The following is a 22545-nucleotide window of genomic DNA, read 5'->3' as shown; positions in this document are numbered from 1 at the left end:
CTTTTTCTGTCATGTACCATTCAATAACAGGCAAGTCCTATAGAAAATCTTTTTCATTGCTGGCACAAGGCATTTTTTTTTCTTGTTGAAAGACTATAATATAATCTTCACAAAAGTACGTCTTGTTAAAAAAAAAAAGTAGGCCTTGTTTATCAATATTCTCAACTACAACAGTATCTGATCCATGGTAAATGCTCAAAATGCTCTAGTGCACAACCTGACAGTCAACATACTGAACACACAAGCCTATCCACAACCCTTCTGGGAGCGTTGATCCAACTGTGTCAGAGCCAGGAGGCTTGCGTTTAAACTGTGGTAGGCAGGCTTCTAGAATGGCTCTCCAAGATGCCCCACTCTAATTCCTCAGACTGTGAATATGAGACACTACATCTGTGATGTTACATTACCCAGAAAAAGGGATTTGCAGATATAACTAAAGTTGTAATCAGTTGACTTAAAGTTAAAACAAAGGAAAATTATTATGGTAAAACTAATACGCACTCTTTAAAAGCAGTTTGTTTGGCTTATAGCAGAAAAGGAAGTCAGATCCCAAGAATGAGGGTTCAATGCACCATTGCTAGCTTGAAAAGGGAGGAGACCTTAGCCTCCTCAGGAAATGTGGGTGGCTTTTAGAAGCTCAGAGTGGCTGATGAGAACCAGCAAGGTATCAGGAACTTCAGTCTTAGAACTGAAAGGATCTGAATTCTACCAACTGAATGAGCCTGGATGCAGGTTCTTCCCCTGGAGACTCCAGACAAGAGCCCAGTCACAAACTGATTGCAGCCTGTGAGACCCCAGGCAGGGAACTCAGCCAAGCTTTCCTAGCCTTCTGACCTACAGAGCTGTAAGATAACAAACAGAAGTGATTTTAAGCTGTTAAATTTGTTAAACAGCAACAAAAAATGAATACAATCATCCTGTACTAGAAGTCCATCATGTAAGCCGTCTTCTACTTTTCCATTTTCTGAATTTGATTTCCTTTGTTTTCCTTTTCACTGTCCACAGAAACATTATCCAGGAAAATATTTCCACCCAACAATAGTTTTTGCATATAAAAATAAGGTACTAAGAGAGTTTCCTTGAACACTATCCAGGCCATATTACTGCCCTTTAACTTACGAGCAATAAACTTAGAGATAAATAAGAGATAAAACCATCAATGACCAAAAAGGTCTACACTGATGTCAATAAATTTGTAAAATTCAAAAAGATACAATATAAATCAAATTACGTACTGAATTTGTATTCAAATACTCTTACAAGAACTTACTGTCTCAACTGGGAAAACAATCAAATAATTATGTACACTGAGTCAGAAAATTATTTTAATAGTTACAAAACATTTTTTTTTTTTTTACAGAATCAGTATAAAATAGCAGTTGATTTCTCCATAATTATCAGAATTATTTATATGTGAGGTCTTGGCTAAGTGGGGCTGAAATCAACAAAAGGTCTTGGACTGTTGGCTCAGAAATCTTCCTGGGAAGCCCACCATGTTGATGTCTGTCATGCTTGACTCTTTATGAGATGACCTAGTCCATCTTAAAAAAAAAAAAGTATCTTTTTATTCATTCTTTGGAGGCTTGAAGTGAATTCGGCAGCGTTCATTAAACACCTAAGACATGTGAACAGAAACAAAGGTCACTGAGTCATCCTATATAAATTAGACCTGAAATTTTGGGTGAATATAACCTTCTCTGGGGCTTCCCTAATAGTTCAGATGGTAAAGAATCTGCCTGCAATGCAGCAGACCCCAGTTCAATTCCTGGGTGGGGAAGATCCACTGAAGAAGGGATAGGCTACCCACTCCAATATTCTTGGGCTTCTCTTGTGGCTCAGCTGATAAAGAATCCACCTGTAATGCAGGAGACCTGGGTTCGATCCCTGGGTTGGGAAGATCCCCCTGGAGAAGGGAAAGGCTACCCACTCCAGTATTCGGGCCTGGAGAAGTCCATGGACCGTATAGTTCATGGGGTCACAAAGAGTCAGACACGATTGAGTGACTTTCACTTCACTTCATAATCTTCTTTGCCCCAAGTCAGCAGGTTTAGGAAACAGAGGTGTGTCCTCACCAATTCAAACTGACTTACTAGGCACTAAGAGCACAGTGCCTAGTCTAGAAAAGACCCTGATGCTGGGAAAGATTGAAGGTGGAAGAAGAGAATGACAGCATGAGATGGTTGGATAGCATCACTGACTTGATGGACATGAGTTTGAGTAAACTCTGGGAGTTGGTGATGGACAGGGAAGCCTGGCGTGCTGCAGTCCATGGGGTCGCAAAGAGTTGGATACGACTGAGAGGCTGAACTGAACTAAAGAGCACAGAATGCCTTGATATTCATTTATAATATAATTTTCATTATTTTAATAAAATTTAAATTATTCAAGGACAAAAATCATCACAAGTTAGCTTACTTAGTAACTCACAAATATTTTAATTCCATATGACATATTTTAGACAGTTTGACAAAATATCTAAATTAACTTTAAGATAAAATTGTTTAAAAATTCTTCTATAATGTAGATTTTATTTAGATATCTGTCATGCTTTTCTAAATGAGTGCCAGATGGTTCTACCATGCAGGTAGGGAAGTCCAGTCTACGAAGGGAGCCCAGTCTTTTGCTAAATTGTACAAATTTATGTAATGTTTTGTTTTATTTACCTTGCTTCCTAAAAACTAAACAAATACAAATGTTAAAAACATTCTAAGATTACTTGTTATGTGGACTGTGTTAAATAAAAATTTTGGTACAGCCATTTGATGGAATATAAAACAAGCATAAAAAAAGAATAAGAAAGCTCTTTACATCCTAATTTGAAAAGATCTCCAAGATATATTAAGAAAAATACACTTCCACCTGTCTGATAAAGAAGAAAATATATGTATATGTGTGTACACATACAAACAAAATTTTAAAGTTAAAAATATCTGAAAGCATATACATCCTTTCAGAGGAAAGGGAAAGGAGGTGGTAAAAATTAGAGAGGCATGAGAGTATAATTTTTATTGTATATCTTTTAATATTTTTTAAAAAAATAATCATGTGTCTAGAGAATTTTGTATCCAATTTAAAAAATTATAAAAATCTAAAACATTTTTTCTCAGAATTTACTCTCATACTTCACTGATGTAAGGAACAAACCATTTTTAGGTAAAAAAACAAACCAAAAAATCCACCAAAGAAACCAACCCATGTTGGCTAAAATGGACTAGCATAAAAATAAAAGAAAAATCTACGTAGGCTACTGGTATTCAATTTCTTAAACTGGGCAGTAGATACATGTTCATTTTACTAATATTCTTTACATTCAACATGTTACATGCTCTTTGGCATATGTGTCTCACAATTAGAACATGAAGAAATTATATAGACTCTTTCTGGCCTTTTTGTCTTACAGCTCCTGGGTCTGACATATCCCTGGAGTTCCCAATGCTCGGACCAGAGGAGGCTTCAGATTAGTGGTTTTGACACACTGGTTGGGATGATATACACAACCTGGTTGAGCCTCTCCAAATCCTTTTCCTAAATAACTTCTTAACCATTTTTGCTGGCCTATTGCACCATGGCTACAATTTCTTCCCTTGAAAACAAATAGCCTCATTTTATGTAGAGTGGATGGAGCATATTTTCTTTTAAAGTAATACCAAATCCAAAAATGCTTTACCTTTCCTACTACATTTTACATATATCAATCCCTGCACTGGGTTTTCCAAACCAGATTTCATTGTACCCACCCTCATCCCATCCCAAGAGTAAATATTATCTCTCCAGAGCATAGAAATGGACAAATTTTGCCAAAATCTTTCAAGGAGCAAACATCTTATCACATAGGTAGAAAGGGCAGAAATACGAAATTTTAGCAAAAAGTATAGGATAGATAAATGTGATAAAGGAAAGAAAGTCAATTTGCATTTTGCAGTTTATCCAGAGTTCTGCAAGTTGGTACACTCTAGTTTTTGGTTCTGTTGACCTCCGTCTGGATTCAGCCCAATTCCATCAGTTAATTTCAAAGGATAAAACAATTTTCAGTTCATTTTTTCAGATTTAATAGGTTTTGCCCTTTGGAAATCTTTGAAGTTTTAGAGAGGACATGTAAAAATACTTTTCCAGAAAACTAAAAAGTCAGAATTTTGTGTTTTTTAACTACATTTAAAGTCCTAGGATCCTGGTCCCCCAGTTTAATTCCTAATTAGAATCATGTAGGCGGTAATAGGGCTTCCCTGGTAGATCAGTGGTAAAGAATCTGCCTGCAATGCAGGTGGCCCGAGTTCGATCCCTGGGTTGGGAAGATCCCCTGGAGGAGGGCATGGCACCCACTTCAGTATTCTTGCCTGGAGAATCCCACTGACAGAGGAGCCTGGCGGGCTATAGTCCATGGGATCACACAGAGTGAAGCAACTAAGCAGCAACAGCAGGTGGTAATAAGGAGCATGTGAATGAATCTAGGAGCCATAAAAAGCCCTATTACCAGATACCAGTGACACTATACACAAAAAAAGTTTCATGATCAGATATGTTAGAAAACAAGCAACTGTGAAGGGTAGTTAATGACATGAAAATTTATGCAAATAACTAATCACAGAAAGGCTAACTTAAATAACCTGGCTGAAGGCTCTGAGTTAAGAACTAATAACTCTAAATATCAAATAGCCCATAATTAATAGTAGGAATCATATAGAATGGCTCCAATTCTGTTACCATGACAACCATACAATTATACCATTAGACTGAAAGGCTACTTTTTTTTTAATAAGATGGCTCTATTTGAATTCTAACTGCAACTCCCATCCCTCTAAAAAGTTAAAACCTTCAATTGCTTGTAAATGAAGGACCTTTATTCTTAAGTGCCCAAGGCACTCTTTACTCCCTCCTCCCTTGGTTTGTTTCCTTTGCTAGTTCTGTTTCCCCTCCTAGTTCCCTCCAAGAATCAACATCATTTTATACCTTCCAGCTCCTGTCATTTACCACTTCTTCAACATTCAGTTCTGACTGCATCCATTTCAACTGCAAGAAAAGGAAAACAAAAATGAAGTTATGAAAATTTAAAGAACTAAAACCAAACTCTATAATATTTTCCTAACAAAACTAGCTGCTGCTCCTGCATTTTTTGTCAATACTTAGGCTAGATTTCAAAACCTTCTTTGATATTCTTGTATTTAACCAATTGTTAAATCTTATAAAGCCACAGTTCTCAAGCATTGCTGCATATTATTGACAGCTTTAAAAAAAACTCAAAAGCTCAGGTAGTTCACAGAAGAAAAACAAATGGCCAATAAACCTATTTTTAAAAGTACAGTCTTACTTATGCAAAAAGAAATGCAAATTAAGTCATAACATGACCAAAAAATTTTTTTAAAGAAGAAATCTGATAATTCCTATAAAATCTACTATTAGGGTATGGGGAAAGATACACTCACATATATTTTTTTGTAGGAGTACAAATTATTGTAACTTCTACAGAGAGCAATTTGGTAAGACTTAGCAAAAATGTAAATTCCCATGTCCTTTAACTCAGTAATTCCAGTTTGACTTATTGATCTACAACATAGATTTGCAAAGATAGCACAGAGAAACAAAACAAAAAAAGGACAAGGAGGTGGCAACCTGATTTGAATAAAAGAAAAAAGAAACAGGAAGAAAAACAGAGAAAGGGGATATAAAAGGCTCAAGTAACTGAGAAAGGGATGAATTTTCCATACCTTAACCATACGGCCAGAGGTCTGAGGCTAAAATGCTAAAAAGTCTTTTTAACTTTCTTTTTAATTGCCAACCTAATAACTCCATCAGAAACATAGCCAATCCCACTGCCAGGTCCAGATGGCAGGACCCATCATACTCCTAGTCGCCTCTGCTCAGAGAGACTTGACAGGAAGGAAGCTAACTAGTTCCAAGAAGAGAACCTTGAAGTATTCAGGAAAATTAGCAGAAAACAGGAAAATTAGCAGAAAAAAAGTACGAACTACAGGTTGAGGCAGCCAAGAAGATAACAGCAGGATGATGTCCTCAGGCCAGGAGATTTAGGGGAAAAAATGCCAGAGAATTAGACAGGATTAGGGCAACAAAGAGGTGGGGACCCAGACCAAAGCACCTAACCATAAATTAGGAGTACAGCTCAGACAGGAGGTTTGAGAAATGTGCATCTAACACTAATAAGACTATATGTGTACTGATTCAACGCTCCTTGTAAACTACCTTAGACTCAAAACCTGGTGTTAGAAGTATGCACCAGAATATACAATTAAACCATGACCAAGGAAGGACAGCGTGTCTGCTGTGCTGCAGAGCAGTAACAAGCCTGAGGAAGCCCACCTGCTTAAAGAGAACCTCAGTTTCAGATTTTAATCAGCTATATAGACACAGAACTCATTAAAGCTTCACTGCTCTGTCAAAGCCTGGATTTTCTGCCAAAGAAGTAACAACTTCAAAGAACAGTGTTACAACAGGCCACTAAGACAGTGTTTATAATTGCTCTCAAATATTTAAACGAGTGTCCTGTAGAAATGGGTTTAAACTTATCCAGAGGGATGATTAAGGATCAGTAATTACATGTTACAAGGAGACAGATTCTCACAATAAGAAAATATCTGAATAATTACAGCTGTCCAAAAAGAGAATGCACTGACACATAAGACTGTACATCCCCTCAATTCTCTTAAGACTGGTTAAACAAAAGGGAGGAACCACTGGTTGGGTGGATATCATAGAAAGAATTAATGCAACGAATATGGAGTCCCAGAGATTCAAAGAGGAAAGAATCTGCTACTTTATATCAGTCAATATGCTACCTCTTACATATATTATACAATTTAATCCTTACCCCCCAAAATAAAATAAAAGATATTAAGTATCAACTCCATTTTACAAACTGAAATTCAGAAGTTTCAGATTAATTTACAAGATTACAAAACCTTCAAGTGGCAGATGGATTTCCTCAGAGCTATCTGCCTTTTTAATCAATGTTTCTTCTATTCTTGAACATGGCAGACATTACAGCCAGCTTCTATTACAATTTCAGTGGCACCAACAAAATGCTACCTTTGAGACAGTTATTTTTGAGACTCTGGGTCTTACACAGGTAAAATTCCTCTCAAAGGCTATGAACAGGTGACAGCAGATATATAGTTCCAGCAAGGCTTTTTTGAGGTAAGGGTTAGGGTGAAGAACTGGGAACTTTCAGATTGGCATCGTATGCAAATAAACTATTTGACTATTAGTCACAACAAAAACACTGACTGAATTCAGAGTCGGAAGAGATGGATTCAAGTCCAGTCCCACTACTTACTAGTTTGTGACTTTGGGGAGGTCAGTATCTCTGAGTCTGTGTCCACATATAGAATATGATGAGGTAGAGCTGGAACATCTTTAAGAGCTGCCTCTTTCTAATTCCATAACCTTCATAGCAAACTTGAAGAAAAAATTCAAGCTTCCTTATTTGCTTAAGTACTACCCACGGTTACCTTCTACTATAGTCCCAGGCAATGTCACAGGCTAGAAAACTACCTTTCATAACTCACTGGCTGGTTTCCAAAACACCTCCTAAGATGACCTTTACAGCCCAAGTTCACTGAAGAACCCACTGCTGACTAATGAATGAACAGGTGTGAAACACAGGGCTGAAGCAGTCATCATGAACAAAGGGCACAGTAAAGATAGTGGACGAATTCTGTACCCAGTGAGACACACTGCATCAGCAGGATGGCTAAGAAAGTGCACACACTCACCTGTGTGCAGCAAAAGACAAGACTTGAGAGAGACAGCAAGGTCCCCTTTGCAAAATTTGGCTACATCCACTAAACAAAGAGCAAACTTCACAACTTGTTCAGTATGAAAACATGATTCTATCTCACACTGGATTTTCAGTTACCCGACATGCAAGGACCAGTAAGTCACTTATTATGCCATCTTAAAATGCAGACAGGATCTTGGTAATTATACAGTGGTCATGTTAAGAGAAGGGCTTCTCTGGTGGCTCAGTGGTAAAGAATCTGCCTGCAGTGCAGGAGACCCAGGTTTGATCTATAGATTGGGAAGACCCCCTGGAGGAGGGCATGGCAACCCACTCTAGTATTCTTGCCTGGAGAATTCCATGGACAGAGAAGCCTGGCAGACTACAGTCCATGGGGTCACAGAGTTGGGATATGACTGAAGGACTAAGCAGCAGCAACAGCATGTAAGAGAAAGCCCCTGTTCTTAGGGAATAACCAACATACGTAGGGGTAAAAGAGTATAATGTGCCCAGTATATTCTCAAAATGGTAAGAAAAAAAAAATGTGTATGGAGGCAGGAGGAGGAAGACAGGGAAAAAGTGAGGGAAGGAGGAAAGGGTAAAAAGGGTGGAGAGAATGAATTGTAAAGCAGGTGGAGCAAAATGTAAACAAAAGGTGAATATAGGTAAAGGGTACATGGGAGTTCCCTGTACTATTTGTGCAACTTTTCTGAGTTCGAAATTGTATCAGAATAAAAAGTGACCCCTTGAGCTATTCCCTCACCAAAAGACAGTAATGCAGTCCAGAAAATAAAACATGGTATACATTTCCACTGTTTTCTTGACATGCCACATTTAAGGGCTATAAAGAAATAGCTCTGCCTCATTAACTCTACCCTGAAGTCCACACTGATCTACATTATAGCTGACTTTAGAAAATAAGGCTTCCTCTGACATATCATTCAGTGGACGTTTGTTGTTTTCCTAAAAGGGAAAATGGCAGGGATGGGAGATGAAATAGAAACAAAGGAGAGTCTAAAAAGAGTCAAAGACCCATACCATCTTTTCCATAGCAAAGAAATAAACGTAAGGAGGCTCTAGGGTACCTGCTGTACTGTACTATATTTTTATGGCTGAAGAGGATAATATCCTGAAGTTAAACATCTATATTACATTTAGCAGGTTTCTACAGATGAAACCAGAGGTAAATATTTTTAAACTGTAAATACATTTTAAAAATGTTTCTTCTCAATTCAAGACTCAGATGTGATTTCTACAGATATTTTAACATGGTGTTGATCTGTATTAATCTTTATATCTTTAACTGTAGAATATATAAGTGAATGGAAATAACATGATTACATGCTTTTTTAGCTTAAGCTGCTACATTACATACAATCATGAAATGCACATTAATTAACCAATTAACACTGAAGTGCAATAAAATAAAACCCATTAAGAATGAAGTACTAATCTCCTGGTCATTTTAAGTAATAAGCATATCTTACTCTGGACACGTTAAAAACTGCTTTTATTTTGAAGGCTAAGTTTGGAAACCTTGCCTTAGGAATGTAACCTTATTCAACTTACCTTTGTCTGTTCTTTTCTAAGTTGCTTTAATAACGTTAAATCATCCAAATTCTTTTCTCTCTCTTCTCGGAGCTGTTTTACTACTGATGAGGTCTGAGCTATACAGTTTTTTATGACTCTGTCCCTACTGGCATGGGCCTCCATCAACTAAAAGAACAAAGAAAGAAACAGGGAAAAAAACTATGATAAAATCACACCAATTTGTCACATTTCAGTATTTTTTAATTTTAGACTACAGAAATGTAAGACTTTCTAAAACAATTTTTAAAAATTGAGTCTATGGAAGAGAAGTTTGTGCTGAATGAGCTAGATCAAAGGTGGGAGCTGTGAGGGTGGAAGTGAGAGGCTGGGTTGTCCTCTTCCTCACTACGCTCCCAGGCCTCCTTGCTTCTCTTCCCACACTCCTCCTGCTGGGCTTCTCATCTCAGTCTCCTTCTCTCTGAACCCCTTTCTCTCCCATTATTGCATCTGTGTGTTTATCTACCTTATACCTACTCACACACACTTTCTAAGCCACGTACTATTGCTGCTCTTTCTTTTTGTCCTTTCATTTTTTTTCCCCAGCCTCATGTTGTCAACAAGTGCAAAAAGTTATGAAGTAAGTGATGTAGAAAAGTCTTTAGTTACAATAAAGAAAAACAAAAGAATGCTACATTTACCTATGTCAGACAGAACTCTTTTCAGGATTTTTAAAGTATCAACCAGGAAAAACTGTAAATGAAGTAGAGATTATTGATTCCATCAATTGTGCTAACAGTGGTTCACCTCCAACTAAAATTTAAATGCTGGCTTGCTCCATGTAATCATGTTATATCATTCCTTTTTCAGTCCAAAGGGAGAATACCTTAATGCTATGCTATTGACAGTTGTAATAGAAATAACCTAACCATTATATATATCTTAAATACATAAAATATGGGACTGACAACTATTCTATAAGCAGTCTTCCTAAGTTATTTGAAATAGATCTCTTAAATGATTATATTGGAACCCTGTGATTAAGAACTACTGGTCTAATAGATATCAGGAAAGAATAAATCTTTATATTTCTAGAGAGTAATACTAAAAGTACATTACTTATAAGTTGTACTCATGTAAAAGGAATTGCCAAATAGACATTAATCCCAACTATAGTAAATTTCTCTAATATGCTAATTCTTTTCATTGTAACATTTAGGATTTGCAAGGACAGTCTCAAGGCCCATATTTACTAGCTGGTATGCTACATCTGTTACTTATTAACTCCTTCAGGTATAATTACAGAAAATTAAAAGAGGCATTGAGGGTACAGAACTATTCTCCCCCAGACAGAATACCGTCAGAGTTAAGAAACTCTCCCTGAGGTTGTGTGAGACTGGCTAAATAATTAGCATTCCCAGGTTTCAGTTCCCTCTTTTGTAAAATTATGAATTATGAGTAAATAATTGCTAATACCCCTTTCCACCTCTAAAATTTAGAGGCAGCATGACTCAATATATTACTCAGATGCTAAATGCTAGTTAATTACTTTGATAGTTTGTCTAACTCCGCCAGCAACTGATCAAACAGCATTAGCATCAACTAGAACTTTAACACAATACTCTCATTTTTCTGTCTACATCTTAAAATCAAATTCAAGTTGTATACATTTTGTTAAATATTCAGTAATTCTCTTTTGGTCTCTCACCAGTCTCCTTCCTCAGTTGGGCTTTCCTCCACTGTTCCCCTCCTTAACTTGGCACCTTCCCTGTGGATACATTTCTGGATGCTGACTATGCTCCTACCCTCACCTGCTTACTTATCCTTCATATTAGACCCTCTGTGAACCCACAACCATGTAAACAGGAATGACTGGGTATATCATCTTTTACTCAGCATATTCAATTATATTTTCAAGATCATCCTTCAATAAGATTCAAACCTAAGAGCATATGCAAGAGGAACATGCATGGACTTCTATACACGTAAGTTGAAGAAATGAGGACACCTGATAAGAGTAATAGTTGGTGTGACATAAGCCTACCAGAGGAAAAAATAACACAAAACCAGGTTTATTGGCTCATCAGTATCAGATGTTTGAGGATTTGGTCACATGAGAATTATTTCTGATACATAAAGTGTTTATCAAAGGAATTGAGATATTAATTAAGAAACTCAGTATGGTAAAACTGTGGTTAGAGGAGAAAAATCCTGAAGGATAACCATATCATAACCATACTTCCTTTGATTTGGGGAAAGCAATTTTGAAATTAAGACATTTGGGGTAGGGCAGGAGAATGATTCAAAATGAGTCTAAAGTGGGTATACCTAGAACTTCCCAGTTTTATTTTATTTTACCACAGCTTTGAGAACTTCTTTCGGTCTAAAATTTTCATCTTTTCATCTTTTTTTTTTTCAGGCTGCACAGCTTGCCAGATCTTTGTTCCCTGACCAGGGATTGAACGTGTACCCTTGGTAGGACAATTTACCTGTGGCTTTTCCTTCTCTCCTGCCAAATGTTTCTTTTCCCCTTCCTGATGAGTAAGGGAAGAAAGAGGATACAGAAAGTGCGAAGGGTTTTAATTCTTCCTTATTTCAGCTGTCTAGCTTTTTCAACACTGATTCATTCAAAGACCCCACTTTTACCTCACTGTTTTACTTGACTGTTTCATTCTCTCCTGTTTTCTTTGATGTATAAGATTTCCTTAAGTTAGAGTCTGCCCACAAGGGGAGACTGTTTTCATTTCTTAGAACCATATCTCCCCATTTCTTAGAACCATATCTTCCCAGACTATTGCTTAAGATCACACATTTTCTTTAGTTTGTAGAAACTGGATCAAAACTTTTACACACCTTCAGGTGTGGGCAAGAAAACGTGAAGATTCCATTTTTTTTCCACAGTTTAATTATATGTCAATTGATTTCTTATTTTGCCTGCAAAGAAAGACATAAAGGAAGCACAAAAGACTCAAAAGATACACTTACTGACTCATAAAGTTGTTTACAGGTTTGGCTGGCATCAATTTTCCCTGCAAAGGAAGCTGTTGGAACCGTAGTGTTTAATTCATGTACTATTCTGTCATCAATCGTCCTCATCACCTTGAGTAATTCCTATATAATATTTAAAATAAAAGAATAATAATTTGAATGGAAAGTTAAGTGATAAGACCAGGTAAGTAGAAATAAATAATTAAAGCTCTTGGATATGTTACAACACTGTATATTAGGAGTGGGGAAACCATGCTATATACAGTATAACCATAGAAAAATCTTTATTAATAAAGACTGATAGGTAGGTTATGTAATAGTAATTCTAACACTTGGCACAACTCTGTTTCCTTGGCCCAAATGTGACTGTCTTAAGTGTAAAGATTTTTTTTATTCATTTGTAAACCCCATTTGCTGGCACATGGTGCAAAACACAACTGTGTGTTCTTTCTATCTCTAGCATACAGCCAAAAAGGATTCTACTGAACTTGATTACTTCAACTTGTCCAAAACAATCCAACATAATTGCTTGCTCTATTCTCTATCTCTCTAAAATGTGGTGCTAGATAGAAAACTTCTAGAAAGATATATGAGAAACCATCAGCAGTGATTAACATGCAGAAATTAATCTATACTCTCTTAGGCATCCCCCTGCGTTTAGGCTTTTTGTTTTTTAGTTTTTTACTATGAGTACATATTACTTTTGTAACAAAAAAAAGTACACTGCTAGAAAAGTCTTTGTGGCTTTTTTGTTCATAGAACAAGGAGAAATTAGCTTTACCTTTTCTCAGTTACCCAGGTTCACATTTCCCAAGGATCTCTCCCCTCTAAAAGAGGCTCCAACTCTCAAAAAACAATCATCAAAATAAAAATATCAAAAGGGCAGGGGACTAAGAAAGACTCTAATGAGTACTCCAACCCGGTATAGTCCCTTCACCCCACATTCTGATTAGGGTACTTCTCACTTGTCACTAGAGAAGGCTGAGCATCAGCTACCTCCTGACTCCAGATAATATAAACTCTAGAAAGTTTCTAGTATATACCCTTTTCTTTCCCTTTTAATCCACTCCCACCTCACCCCAGCCACACAAAACAATCACTGAAAATCATCAAGAAAACAGAAGTGTATAATACTAGGACTCTTATTTACTGAAAACATCTAACAAGTTAACATTTAATATTAATGTGTATTAAACCATTTTTGCTTGATTCTCTACCTCCTTCAATATATGAATCTACTTCTTTGCCAAACTTAAATCCAGGATTGAAATCTACTTCTTCATTTCTTCCATCCATTTATTTATTTATTGGGCATAATAAAAATGACAGCTTTTCATCTGAAAATTGGCATGAGTATGAATTTTATACATTATTTAACCATACAATTGTGACAACTTATTTTTTATTATAGTTGATTTAACAATATTACACTAATTTTAAAAATACAATGTATTGATTCAGTATTTTTATAGATTTTATTAAATTTAAAGTTATAAAATATTGGCTATATTCCCTTTGCTGTATCATCCATTTGTTAAAATAAGCTTATATTATGACTAAAGAATTAATTACATAATTTTAGAAAATTAGAAAAAAATTTAAAGAAAATAGAATTATCCATTGTTAACCATTATTTCATTTTTTCTATACATATCTGCAAATATTTTTATAAAAATGTGGCACTATATAACATTTAAAAGTTCTACTTTATGAAATTATACCATGAGCATTTGCCCTTGCTACCTTGAAGACATATTTAATACACACAAATATTCCATTCAGTGGGGGTATCACAACTTATTTGACCAGCCTGTTATTCTTTAATTAGTAGTTTAATATCCTTTTCCAGAATCCAATTTTGAAGTAAAACAGCTTGTAGAAGGCTCATAATTTAGACTAATAAAAACAGGCAAATGTCAGGTCTAAAACTAACTTTACTATCTTATCACCTCTTCTTGTATCCTTCTATTTTGGTCAACGGTCTCTCAAGATTCTCTGTAATCTGGAATTCTTAGGGGATAATCTCAACATACTAACTAAGCAAGCATCACATTAAATAATGTCTTATACACAGTAGAGGATATATAATGTCAGTAAGTGGCAAATTCCAAACAAACAGTGGCAGCACTATTTAGAGAGGCAAAAAGTAGTTAAGTAGTAGACAGGGACCTCCCTGGTAAACTTTACCTCCCACAACTTGCCTATTAAAACAAAAAAACCTTTAAACTCTCTTCTTTCCTCCTGTCTAAATCAAACTGATCCTGAGACCAAAGTTTATACCTTCCAGATAAAGCTTTCCTTGGATGAGAGTCCTCAGCAATCTTTCTTCTTCAAACATACGAAGCAATTAGAGAGAGCACAGGGTTCATTCATTAACTCACTCTTCCTTCAAAAAAATATTTACTAATGTCTAGCAGCAGCAGCAGTACATGTTAGACACCATTCTAAACACTATGGCTACAATGATGAGTAAAACAGAAAAGGTCCTTGCTCTTATGGAGCAAAATTCTCATGGGGGAGACAGACAATAAACGAGTATCCCAACAAATAAGACCCTTTCAGTGCAGAAAAGTACTGCAAAAAAGAAAACTGTAGTAATGAGATGAACAGTGGGGTTGAGGGGCTAATACGTTATACAGGGAGATCAAGACAGATCTCTCTAGGACATACCATTTGACCTGAGATCTGAATGACACAAATAAGCCAACTAAAAGGACATTTTGGGGAACAAGGCAAAAATTAAGAGGCAAGAACAAACTTGGGGATGTCTGAAGAACAAAAAGAAGGCAAGTGGTCTGGGAGCGAGTAAGTGAAAAAGTGGTATTAGGTGAGAGCAGAGTTGATGAGAAAAATGAAGGACAATAGAGACCACAGAAACAATTAAGGATTCTGTTCTAAAGGAAAGGAAACAGGGGTTTAGGCAAGGGAATGATATAACAGTATTTCAAAACACAACTTCAGCTGCTAAGTTGAGAATGGAAACACTGAGCAGACTACTATGGTGGTCCAGGCAAGAGATAAAGATAGTTTGATTAAGAGGTTGGTGAACCTGGGCCCTCAGCAGTGAGAGCCTGGAGTCCTAAACATTGGACAGCCAGGGAATTCTCCAAATTAACTTCTTTAACACCATGAAACAGGAAGAGATCACTGAGGGAGACTATAGGTGATAAATGGGGTTAACAATCAAGAAGGAACTCCAGCATCTAAAACTACAGAGAGGACTTCCCTGGTGGTACAGTAGATAGGAACCTGCCTGCCAAGGCAGGAGACAGGGATTCGATCCCTGGTCTGGGAAGATCTCACAGAGCAAACTAAGCTCCTGCACCAACTACTGCGCCCGCGCTCTGGAGCCTGCCAGCCACAACTACTGGACCTGCATGCTGCAACTACTGAAGCCCTCACCCCTACAGCCTGTGCTCTGCAACAAGAGAAGTTACGGCAATGAGAAGCCCATGCATTGAAACTAGAGACTAGCCCCCACTTGCCACAACTGCAGAAAGCTCATGTGCAGCAATGAAGACCCAGCCCAACCAACAAAATAATAAAGAAATAAAATTTTAAAAAGTAAAACTACAGTAAAAAGACTGTGATGTCACAGAACTCAGAAGAGAGGTTTCAAGGCAGGAACAGTCAACTGTGTTGTGAAGTTGTGTCCAACTCTTTGCAACCCCATGGACTGTAGTCCACCAGGCTCCTTTGTTCACAGGATTCTCCAGGCAAGAATACTGGGCTTCGGTAGCCATTCCCTTCTCCGAGGGCTCTTCCAGACCCAAGGATGGAACCCGGGTTTCCTGCACCGCAGGTGGGTTCTTTACCATCTAAGCCACCAGGGAAGCCTGTTGAATGTTACTGGAAGTAAATAAAGATGTGGGCAGAAATTAACTTCTAAGATTTAACATGATGGAAATTATGGGTCATCTTTACAGGAGTCATTTAAATAGTGTGTTACTAATGGACTCAACAGTTAACATGGCTTAAGTATAGAGGGTAAGACAAAGTATGATGTAAAATGAGGTCCACCATTATAGGTCACCTTTTGGATGTTAGTCTTTTTCCTGAGAGCTAATAGAGAACCAATGAAGTGTTTAAATACAGTGGAGTTATGTGATAGGATTTGTATTCTGAAATGACTACTTAGGTTAAAGTATTAACTGTGGAAAATGGATTAGACAGGAACAAGAGTAGATACATAGAGGTTAATTAGGAGATTGGTATAGCAATGCAGGTGAAAGATTATATATCTTCACATTTCCCAGAATTATGATTTACTTTGAACTTCAGGTTTGAGTACAATCATTAGCAATACAGCCAACTTTCCCTCTGATAAAACAACCTGGATATACTATTAAGTTCCTTATAACAATGTGAATTTATCAGCATTAACTAGGTAATGAATCAAACAATTTAAGTATTACAAATGGAAACTAAAATGTGAATTTTCAAAAATATCAGTCCTCTCTGTGTGTGCTAAAGAATCATCAATATAGGATCGAGTGCTTGGCTTTTAATATGGTAGACACTAGCCATATGAGGTTATTTTAGTTAAAATTAAATTTAAAATTTAGTTTTTTAGTTGCATGAGCTACATTTCAAGAAGTGCTCAAGAGCCACATATTGCTAGTGGCTACCATATTGTACAGAGAAGGCAATGGCACCCCACTCCAGTATTCTTGCCTGGAAAATCCCATGGACAGAGGAGCCTGGTAGGCTGTGGTCCATGGGGTCGCGAAGAGTCAGACACGAATGAGCAACTTCACTTTCACTTTTCACTTTCATGCACTGGAGAAGGAAATGGCAATCCACTCCAGTATTCTTGCCTGGAGAATCCCAGGGACGGGGGAGCTTGGTGGGCTGCCATCTATGGGGTCACACAGAGTCGGACACAACTGAAGCGACTTAGTAGCAGTAGCAGCAACCATATTGTACAGGACAAATTTCCACCATCACAGAAAATTCTACTGGACAGAACTGAATTCAAGATGATATAATGACAATCTCTAAACTGATAGTGTACTTGTTCAGGAATTGCTGAGAATTGTAAGCTATTTTTAAGTTAGGAAAAAAGATACTAGAAAAGTTCAAGGAGGGGAAAGGGAGTAAGACTTAGGAAGGAGTTTCAAAATTGCAAAAAGAAAAGGAAAAGAACTATAAACTACCTCACTAGGCACCAATTTCTTTATTACAAAAAGTGCCAGGGCTCTTCAGGCAGCTCCAAGGTCTAGAAAAAAGCTTGAGCAGACCTCACAGGCTGAGAGCAGATGAAGGTTAATGCAGGCACATAAATCCTGCCATTAAACCATGTGTATCATTCAAAATGAATTACTGACTGCCTAACTGACACTAGCTCCAACGATGTACCTTCTTTCTCACAAATTCACCAAGAAAATATAAAGAAGACACCCTTGAGCAGACATCATACAATGAACTGCAACACAAGTCCACAGAGATAATACAGAAATATACACAGTTCAGTGGCTCTCTCTGTATAGGAGCTGAAACCCTAAATCAGCTTCTAAGTGTCAAAGCACAGCAAAAAGATAACTCTTCAAACTTTGTAGTATCTCTAGTTTCTCCTTTCACCCTCCTCAAAACAACAAGAAATTGATATACCATGAACTCTAGTTTTAGACTGACCGTTTAAAATTATTCTCGCACTTATCTTGGAATTGTATTTCATGCATTATCTTTCATTCATTTCACCCTCTTGGAAGGCAACTTCAGTACCAAAGGACTAGCATATCTAACAGCAGGGAGGGACAGAGAAAACTTCCTGTTGTCCCTACAATTACAATTATACGACACTCTATTCCTAAGGTTAATTCTTAGGTAATCCCTTTTATTATTTTAGGAAGCTTTCAAAGTATATAGGGAGAGGTAAAAAGGTCTATTACATGACAGTAAAATTAAAATGTGCTCCATAGAATGATCTGGAATTTAACCTTTCTTCTCCTCACTTTGCCTGAAGGTACGCAGAAGTAGATCCCATTCACATGGGGCTCTTTTTAGAAGATGTGGTTCCTCAAACTCCATCTTTACAATGTTCACAGTGTGCTTCCCGCAAGCCAGAAATACAGACTTGCCTGCAACTGCCAGAATTGTCTGCGGTCCTCTGCACTCCAAGGCATGGGACCAGAGAGGAGCTGGGCATGTTGCAAAAGAAACCATCATGGATACTAGAAAATAGCCTATTCAGTCTATATTTAATTACCAAACAACTCAAAATTAATCTTGTAAGTTAATATTCCTATCAGAAATATGAAAACTTACATATCCTAGGAATGCTCAGTTGCTTTTGCTCAGGTAATACATGCACTGGGTCTCAGATAGGGTCAGGAAGAAGGTATATCAGGGTGTCAAGTGGGAAAAAAAGCACAGAAATGACAAAACATCATGTGGTTAGGGAAAAGCAGGCCTATATGGCTAGACAGCAAAGTTCAAATGTATATTGGAAGTGGCAGGGGTTGGGGAGAGAGAACATGTACGAATAAGGGCAGTGGTAAGAGATTTAACTAAGCAGAATTGCTTTGGGAGTGGATTTTAAAGAATAGCTCAGTTGGTAAAGAATCTGCCTGCAATGCAGGAGACCCGGGTTCATTTCCTGGGTCGGGAAGATCCCCTGGAGAAGAGAATGGCAACTCACTCCAGTATCCTTGCCTGGAGAATCCCATGGGCAGAGGAACCTGGTGGGCTCCAGTCTACGGGGTTGCAAGAGTCAGACACAACTCAGCGACTAAACCACCACCAACCACCATGCTATGTTAAGTAGTTTACATCTAGTCATACAATTCTGAAATTAGATGCATGGTTCAGATTCTAAAATTTAGAAGATATTAATAACAGTATGAAGCCATAGCCTTATGGAGATTAGGTTGATGAGGAGAAATTAATAGAGAAAAGAATGACTGAAGATAAGGGAGCTACAGCAAAGTTAACTGCAAAACTGACAGGGCACAAAGACTGTGGCAGAAGTAATGAATCTTCCGAAAGCATCTCTTTGATCAACTCCCCAACTCTACTCACTGACTCCCGAACCTCACAAGTGGCATTCAAGGCCTTTCATAACCTGGTTCCAATCTTTTGTGCAATCCAAATGTGCCCCTGTGCAAATTCAGAATTCCAGCAATTTTCTATTTCCCCCGCAACACATAAAACTTTCTGCCTATCTACTGTTTCTTCTACTGATAATTACTCTGGTTCTGTCCACCAAAGACCTAGCTCAATTAACATCTCTTTGACTTAGTTCTCTCTGAACTGTTATAACACTGTCCTCATATTCTAAATATCCTCTGCATGTTTTATAACCTGACTTGAGCTCGTTTTATATTTTACTCACTCAATTTCTCCAATTGCCTGGTACCTAGCAGATATCTGTTATGGATTGAACTATGCCCTCCCCACCACCAATTGCCCCCAATTTCATATGTTGAAGCCCTAAAACCCAATCTGGCTGTATGGAAACAGGGCCTTTAGGGAAGCAATAAAAAGTTAAATGAGGTCATAAAGCATGGGACACTAATCCCATAGAACTGATGTCATTGTAAAAGAAAAGACACCAGAGACCTCTCTCCCTTTGTGACCACAAATAGGTCATATGAGGATAGCGATGAACTAGCAACTTACTTTGAAATACATCCAAAAAAAAATAAAAAATGTGGATTGATAGATAGATACAGGGACGGATATGTGATTTAGTAGATACAGTGAATCACTGTAGAATCCAGATACTGGGTACATGAGTATTCACTGTAAAAGTCTTTCCATTTTTCTACAGTGTTTAAACATCTTCATAACAAAATTCTGGGAGAAAAAAGTACCTAAATCTTCATAATAAAAATACATGACTTTCTGTTTCTCTTCCACAGTATTCAGTGCAGGGCTTTTCATATATAAGGTATTTACATACACAATGTAATGGTTTAATAGTTCTTAAAATATAAACTGATTCATAATTTGTGAGTATGCCAGTTATCAGTTTACAACTTTATAAAATCCATTAAAACCTAAATGATATACTAAACTTTTACATTTTAAAATATATATTTTTTACATTTCTGTGCCTCTGAAGCAATAGTGGCAAATGTTCTTATATTCATTCACTATGAGGTAAAATGATATGCCAAGGCCAGATCTGGAAAACCGGATCTTCTGACTTTTAACCAAGGGTATTCTCCATTATTTGCAAAGAGTTGGATACGACTTAGCAACTGAACAACAAATTCTTCATTATAAATCACACATTTGAAAAAGTACTAGAAAAACAATCTAAAAACTTCTCCAGGTTTCATTAATGAGATTCATTTTATTACATTATTTATATCATCTCTGTGAATAAAATGGTTCTCCAAGACAGTTAAGCTTCTGCCCCACTTATAACATCTTATCTGACTGCCCAAAGGAAAATCCAAAGTGTTCTTCAAGCACTGTTGGATGTTTCAACAGCTCAAAGAGATCCTCAGAAATTTGGTTTTAGAGATTCAAATAAACAGAGGTGAAAGCAATTTTAAATGTTATTTAACATTATCTTATTTTACAGATTCAAAAGTTAATTATGGAAGGGGTTAAGCCTTTTGCTGAAGGTCCCAAAGCTGTTAATTGCAGTAGTAGTACTAGAACCTGGAACATTTAATTCCCTAACCAGGGCTCTTTCTCACAAACTTGAAGGCTAGCATTGCTCAATTATTTGAGCTTATTAAGTTAGATCACAGGACTAATATGACAAGACCAAGGCCACAAATGTGCCAGTTAATCTTAAACATTTCATATATGTTAGAATCCAAGTCTTTTTTCTATCTTATTTAAGATTTTTACAAATATTTGTATCTCTTGGGCACTCTGATCACATTTGAAGTCTGTTGCTGTTGTGCTGATCTAATCTGTGCAGCTTGAAAGGTGAAAAGGATGTATATAATGGTGGAAAGACCCCACACAAACTTCTTTGGTCAAATGATGTTTGTCAAATAATTCAATCTGTTGAGATTACCTTCAAGAACATCACTCCCTAAAAACGGCTCCAAGAACAAAGCTTACTACAGAGGTCAATGATACATGAACAGATTTTTCAATATCTCCAGTTTAAAATACCCTTTTCATGACTTAAATTCAACTGTTTATCAAGACAGCAGCAGATTTATGACTACAGTATAGAACTTTCATAGCAACTTGGTCAAAAATCTAGACCCCTTGTTCTTTAATTCGTGTGTTAATAATTAGCCCTGGACCTCTGGTGTTTTAATATATAAAAGATACAACCTTTTTCTTAAATGTATTTTCTCTAATGGTTAGGAAGGCAGAGCACCATTGCAGGTACTAGAATTAATCGCCCCTCCAAGACACCAAAAGTTCTACCCCATCAAAATAGTAAAACAAGTTTTTTTGTTTTATCAAGTAAACAAGCTCTCCTTCACTTTTTTCTTTCTTGCAAATGCTCAGCTTAAAGTAGGAGGGGAATGACAGACGCTAAGAACTGAGTTCAAAGAATGGCTAGAAGGTTGTTACAATCCCTACCCACCCGGCCGAGCTCGGCTTTGCCACCGCAGAACCACGAGAGTTTCTGGGTGCAGTTACTCAAGGACTGGGAGGAGCAGGGAGAACCATGACCCCAACGCAGCAGCTTCTTTCCCTAAGGCCAAGCTCGCGCCCCCATGACCTCCAATGGCTCGAAAAAGGAGTCTTGAACTGCTCGCTTCAGCCACAACTAGTCCGCATATCCCTCCCAGGCCAGAGCAGGGAACAGGGTCCGGGGACAAAAGGAGGGGTACGCCTGCCACGTGAGGAAAACCCCATCACCTGGAACTCGGCGAACTCCTCACAGTTCACACCGCCACTGGGCGCCGCCATATTGGACAAACACGAGGTCCCCGCCCCGAGCCAATCACCGCGGAGCAAAGGTGTCCGCGGCGCCGCCTAACAAATAATATTGAGGGGGAAATCTCAGCAAGAAAGCTGAGTTCAAGGTTTGTCTTTTCCGCTTATCCTCACCCACACTGAAACCCGTAACGCTGCTATCCTTCTTTTCACTCTTACGCGTTTAACCTGTCCTCCTGGAACTGGCCCCAGCGCATAGATAAAAGAATGTCAGAACTTGAAGGGATCGTTTTGCTCCAATCCCCTTATCTTACAAAAAGGGCGACAGTTTAATGGCCCCACCGATCAGATGATTCGAGGAGGAACTCTTACGTAGAAGTAAGATTTTTCTTAACTCTCCTATCCCGTCCCTAAAGCAGAGGGGATTTTGTTCTTTAAGAATTTGAGTCCAGCAAGAAATGTCAAAAAAGACACTTCTGGCAGTATGGGGTAAGAGG

At 37.6% G+C, this 22545-nt stretch overlaps 1 protein-coding gene across 2 annotated transcripts; it reads right to left on the bottom strand.

The window, feature by feature from the left end:
• Positions 1–1307: 1307 nt before the first annotated feature.
• On the bottom strand, positions 1308–22182 carry MIX23 (mitochondrial matrix import factor 23). Of its 2 annotated transcripts, none has more exons than XM_061167022.1 (5): positions 22031–22182; positions 12242–12367; positions 9299–9445; positions 4948–5007; positions 1308–1615 (listed from the first exon to the last, which is right to left on the bottom strand). In XM_061167022.1, the coding sequence occupies exons 1-5, from the start codon at positions 22079–22081 to the stop codon at positions 1565–1567; spliced, it is 435 nt and encodes a 144-aa protein (XP_061023005.1). In that variant the 5' UTR covers positions 22082–22182; the 3' UTR covers positions 1308–1564. The 2 variants fall into 2 exon arrangements, with proteins under 2 accessions (XP_061023005.1, XP_061023006.1); XM_061167023.1 differs by having other exon boundaries at positions 1308–1541.
• Positions 22183–22545: the final 363 nt, after the last annotated feature.

Source organism: Dama dama, chromosome 19 (assembly GCF_033118175.1).
Source record: "Dama dama isolate Ldn47 chromosome 19, ASM3311817v1, whole genome shotgun sequence".
NCBI classification, from domain to species: Eukaryota; Metazoa; Chordata; class Mammalia; order Artiodactyla; family Cervidae; genus Dama; species Dama dama.
The sequence above is the reverse complement of the archived record's forward strand: the minus strand, read 5'-3'. Positions and strand labels throughout refer to the sequence as shown.

Bases quoted from the DNA above. Each gene is read 5' to 3' on its own strand.
- MIX23 (XM_061167022.1), bottom strand. From the start codon at position 22,081: ATGGCGGCGCCCAGTGGCGGTGTGAACTGTGAGGAGTTCGCCGAGTTC. The intron at 5,008-9,298 runs GTAAGTTGAATA...CTTTTCTTGCAG, and splicing joins TTAGAAAAGAACAGACAAAG to TTGAAATGGATGCAGTCAGA. The intron at 1,616-4,947 runs GTATAAAATGAT...CACATGTCTTAG, and splicing joins TAAATGACAGGAGCTGGAAG to GTGTTTAATGAACGCTGCCG.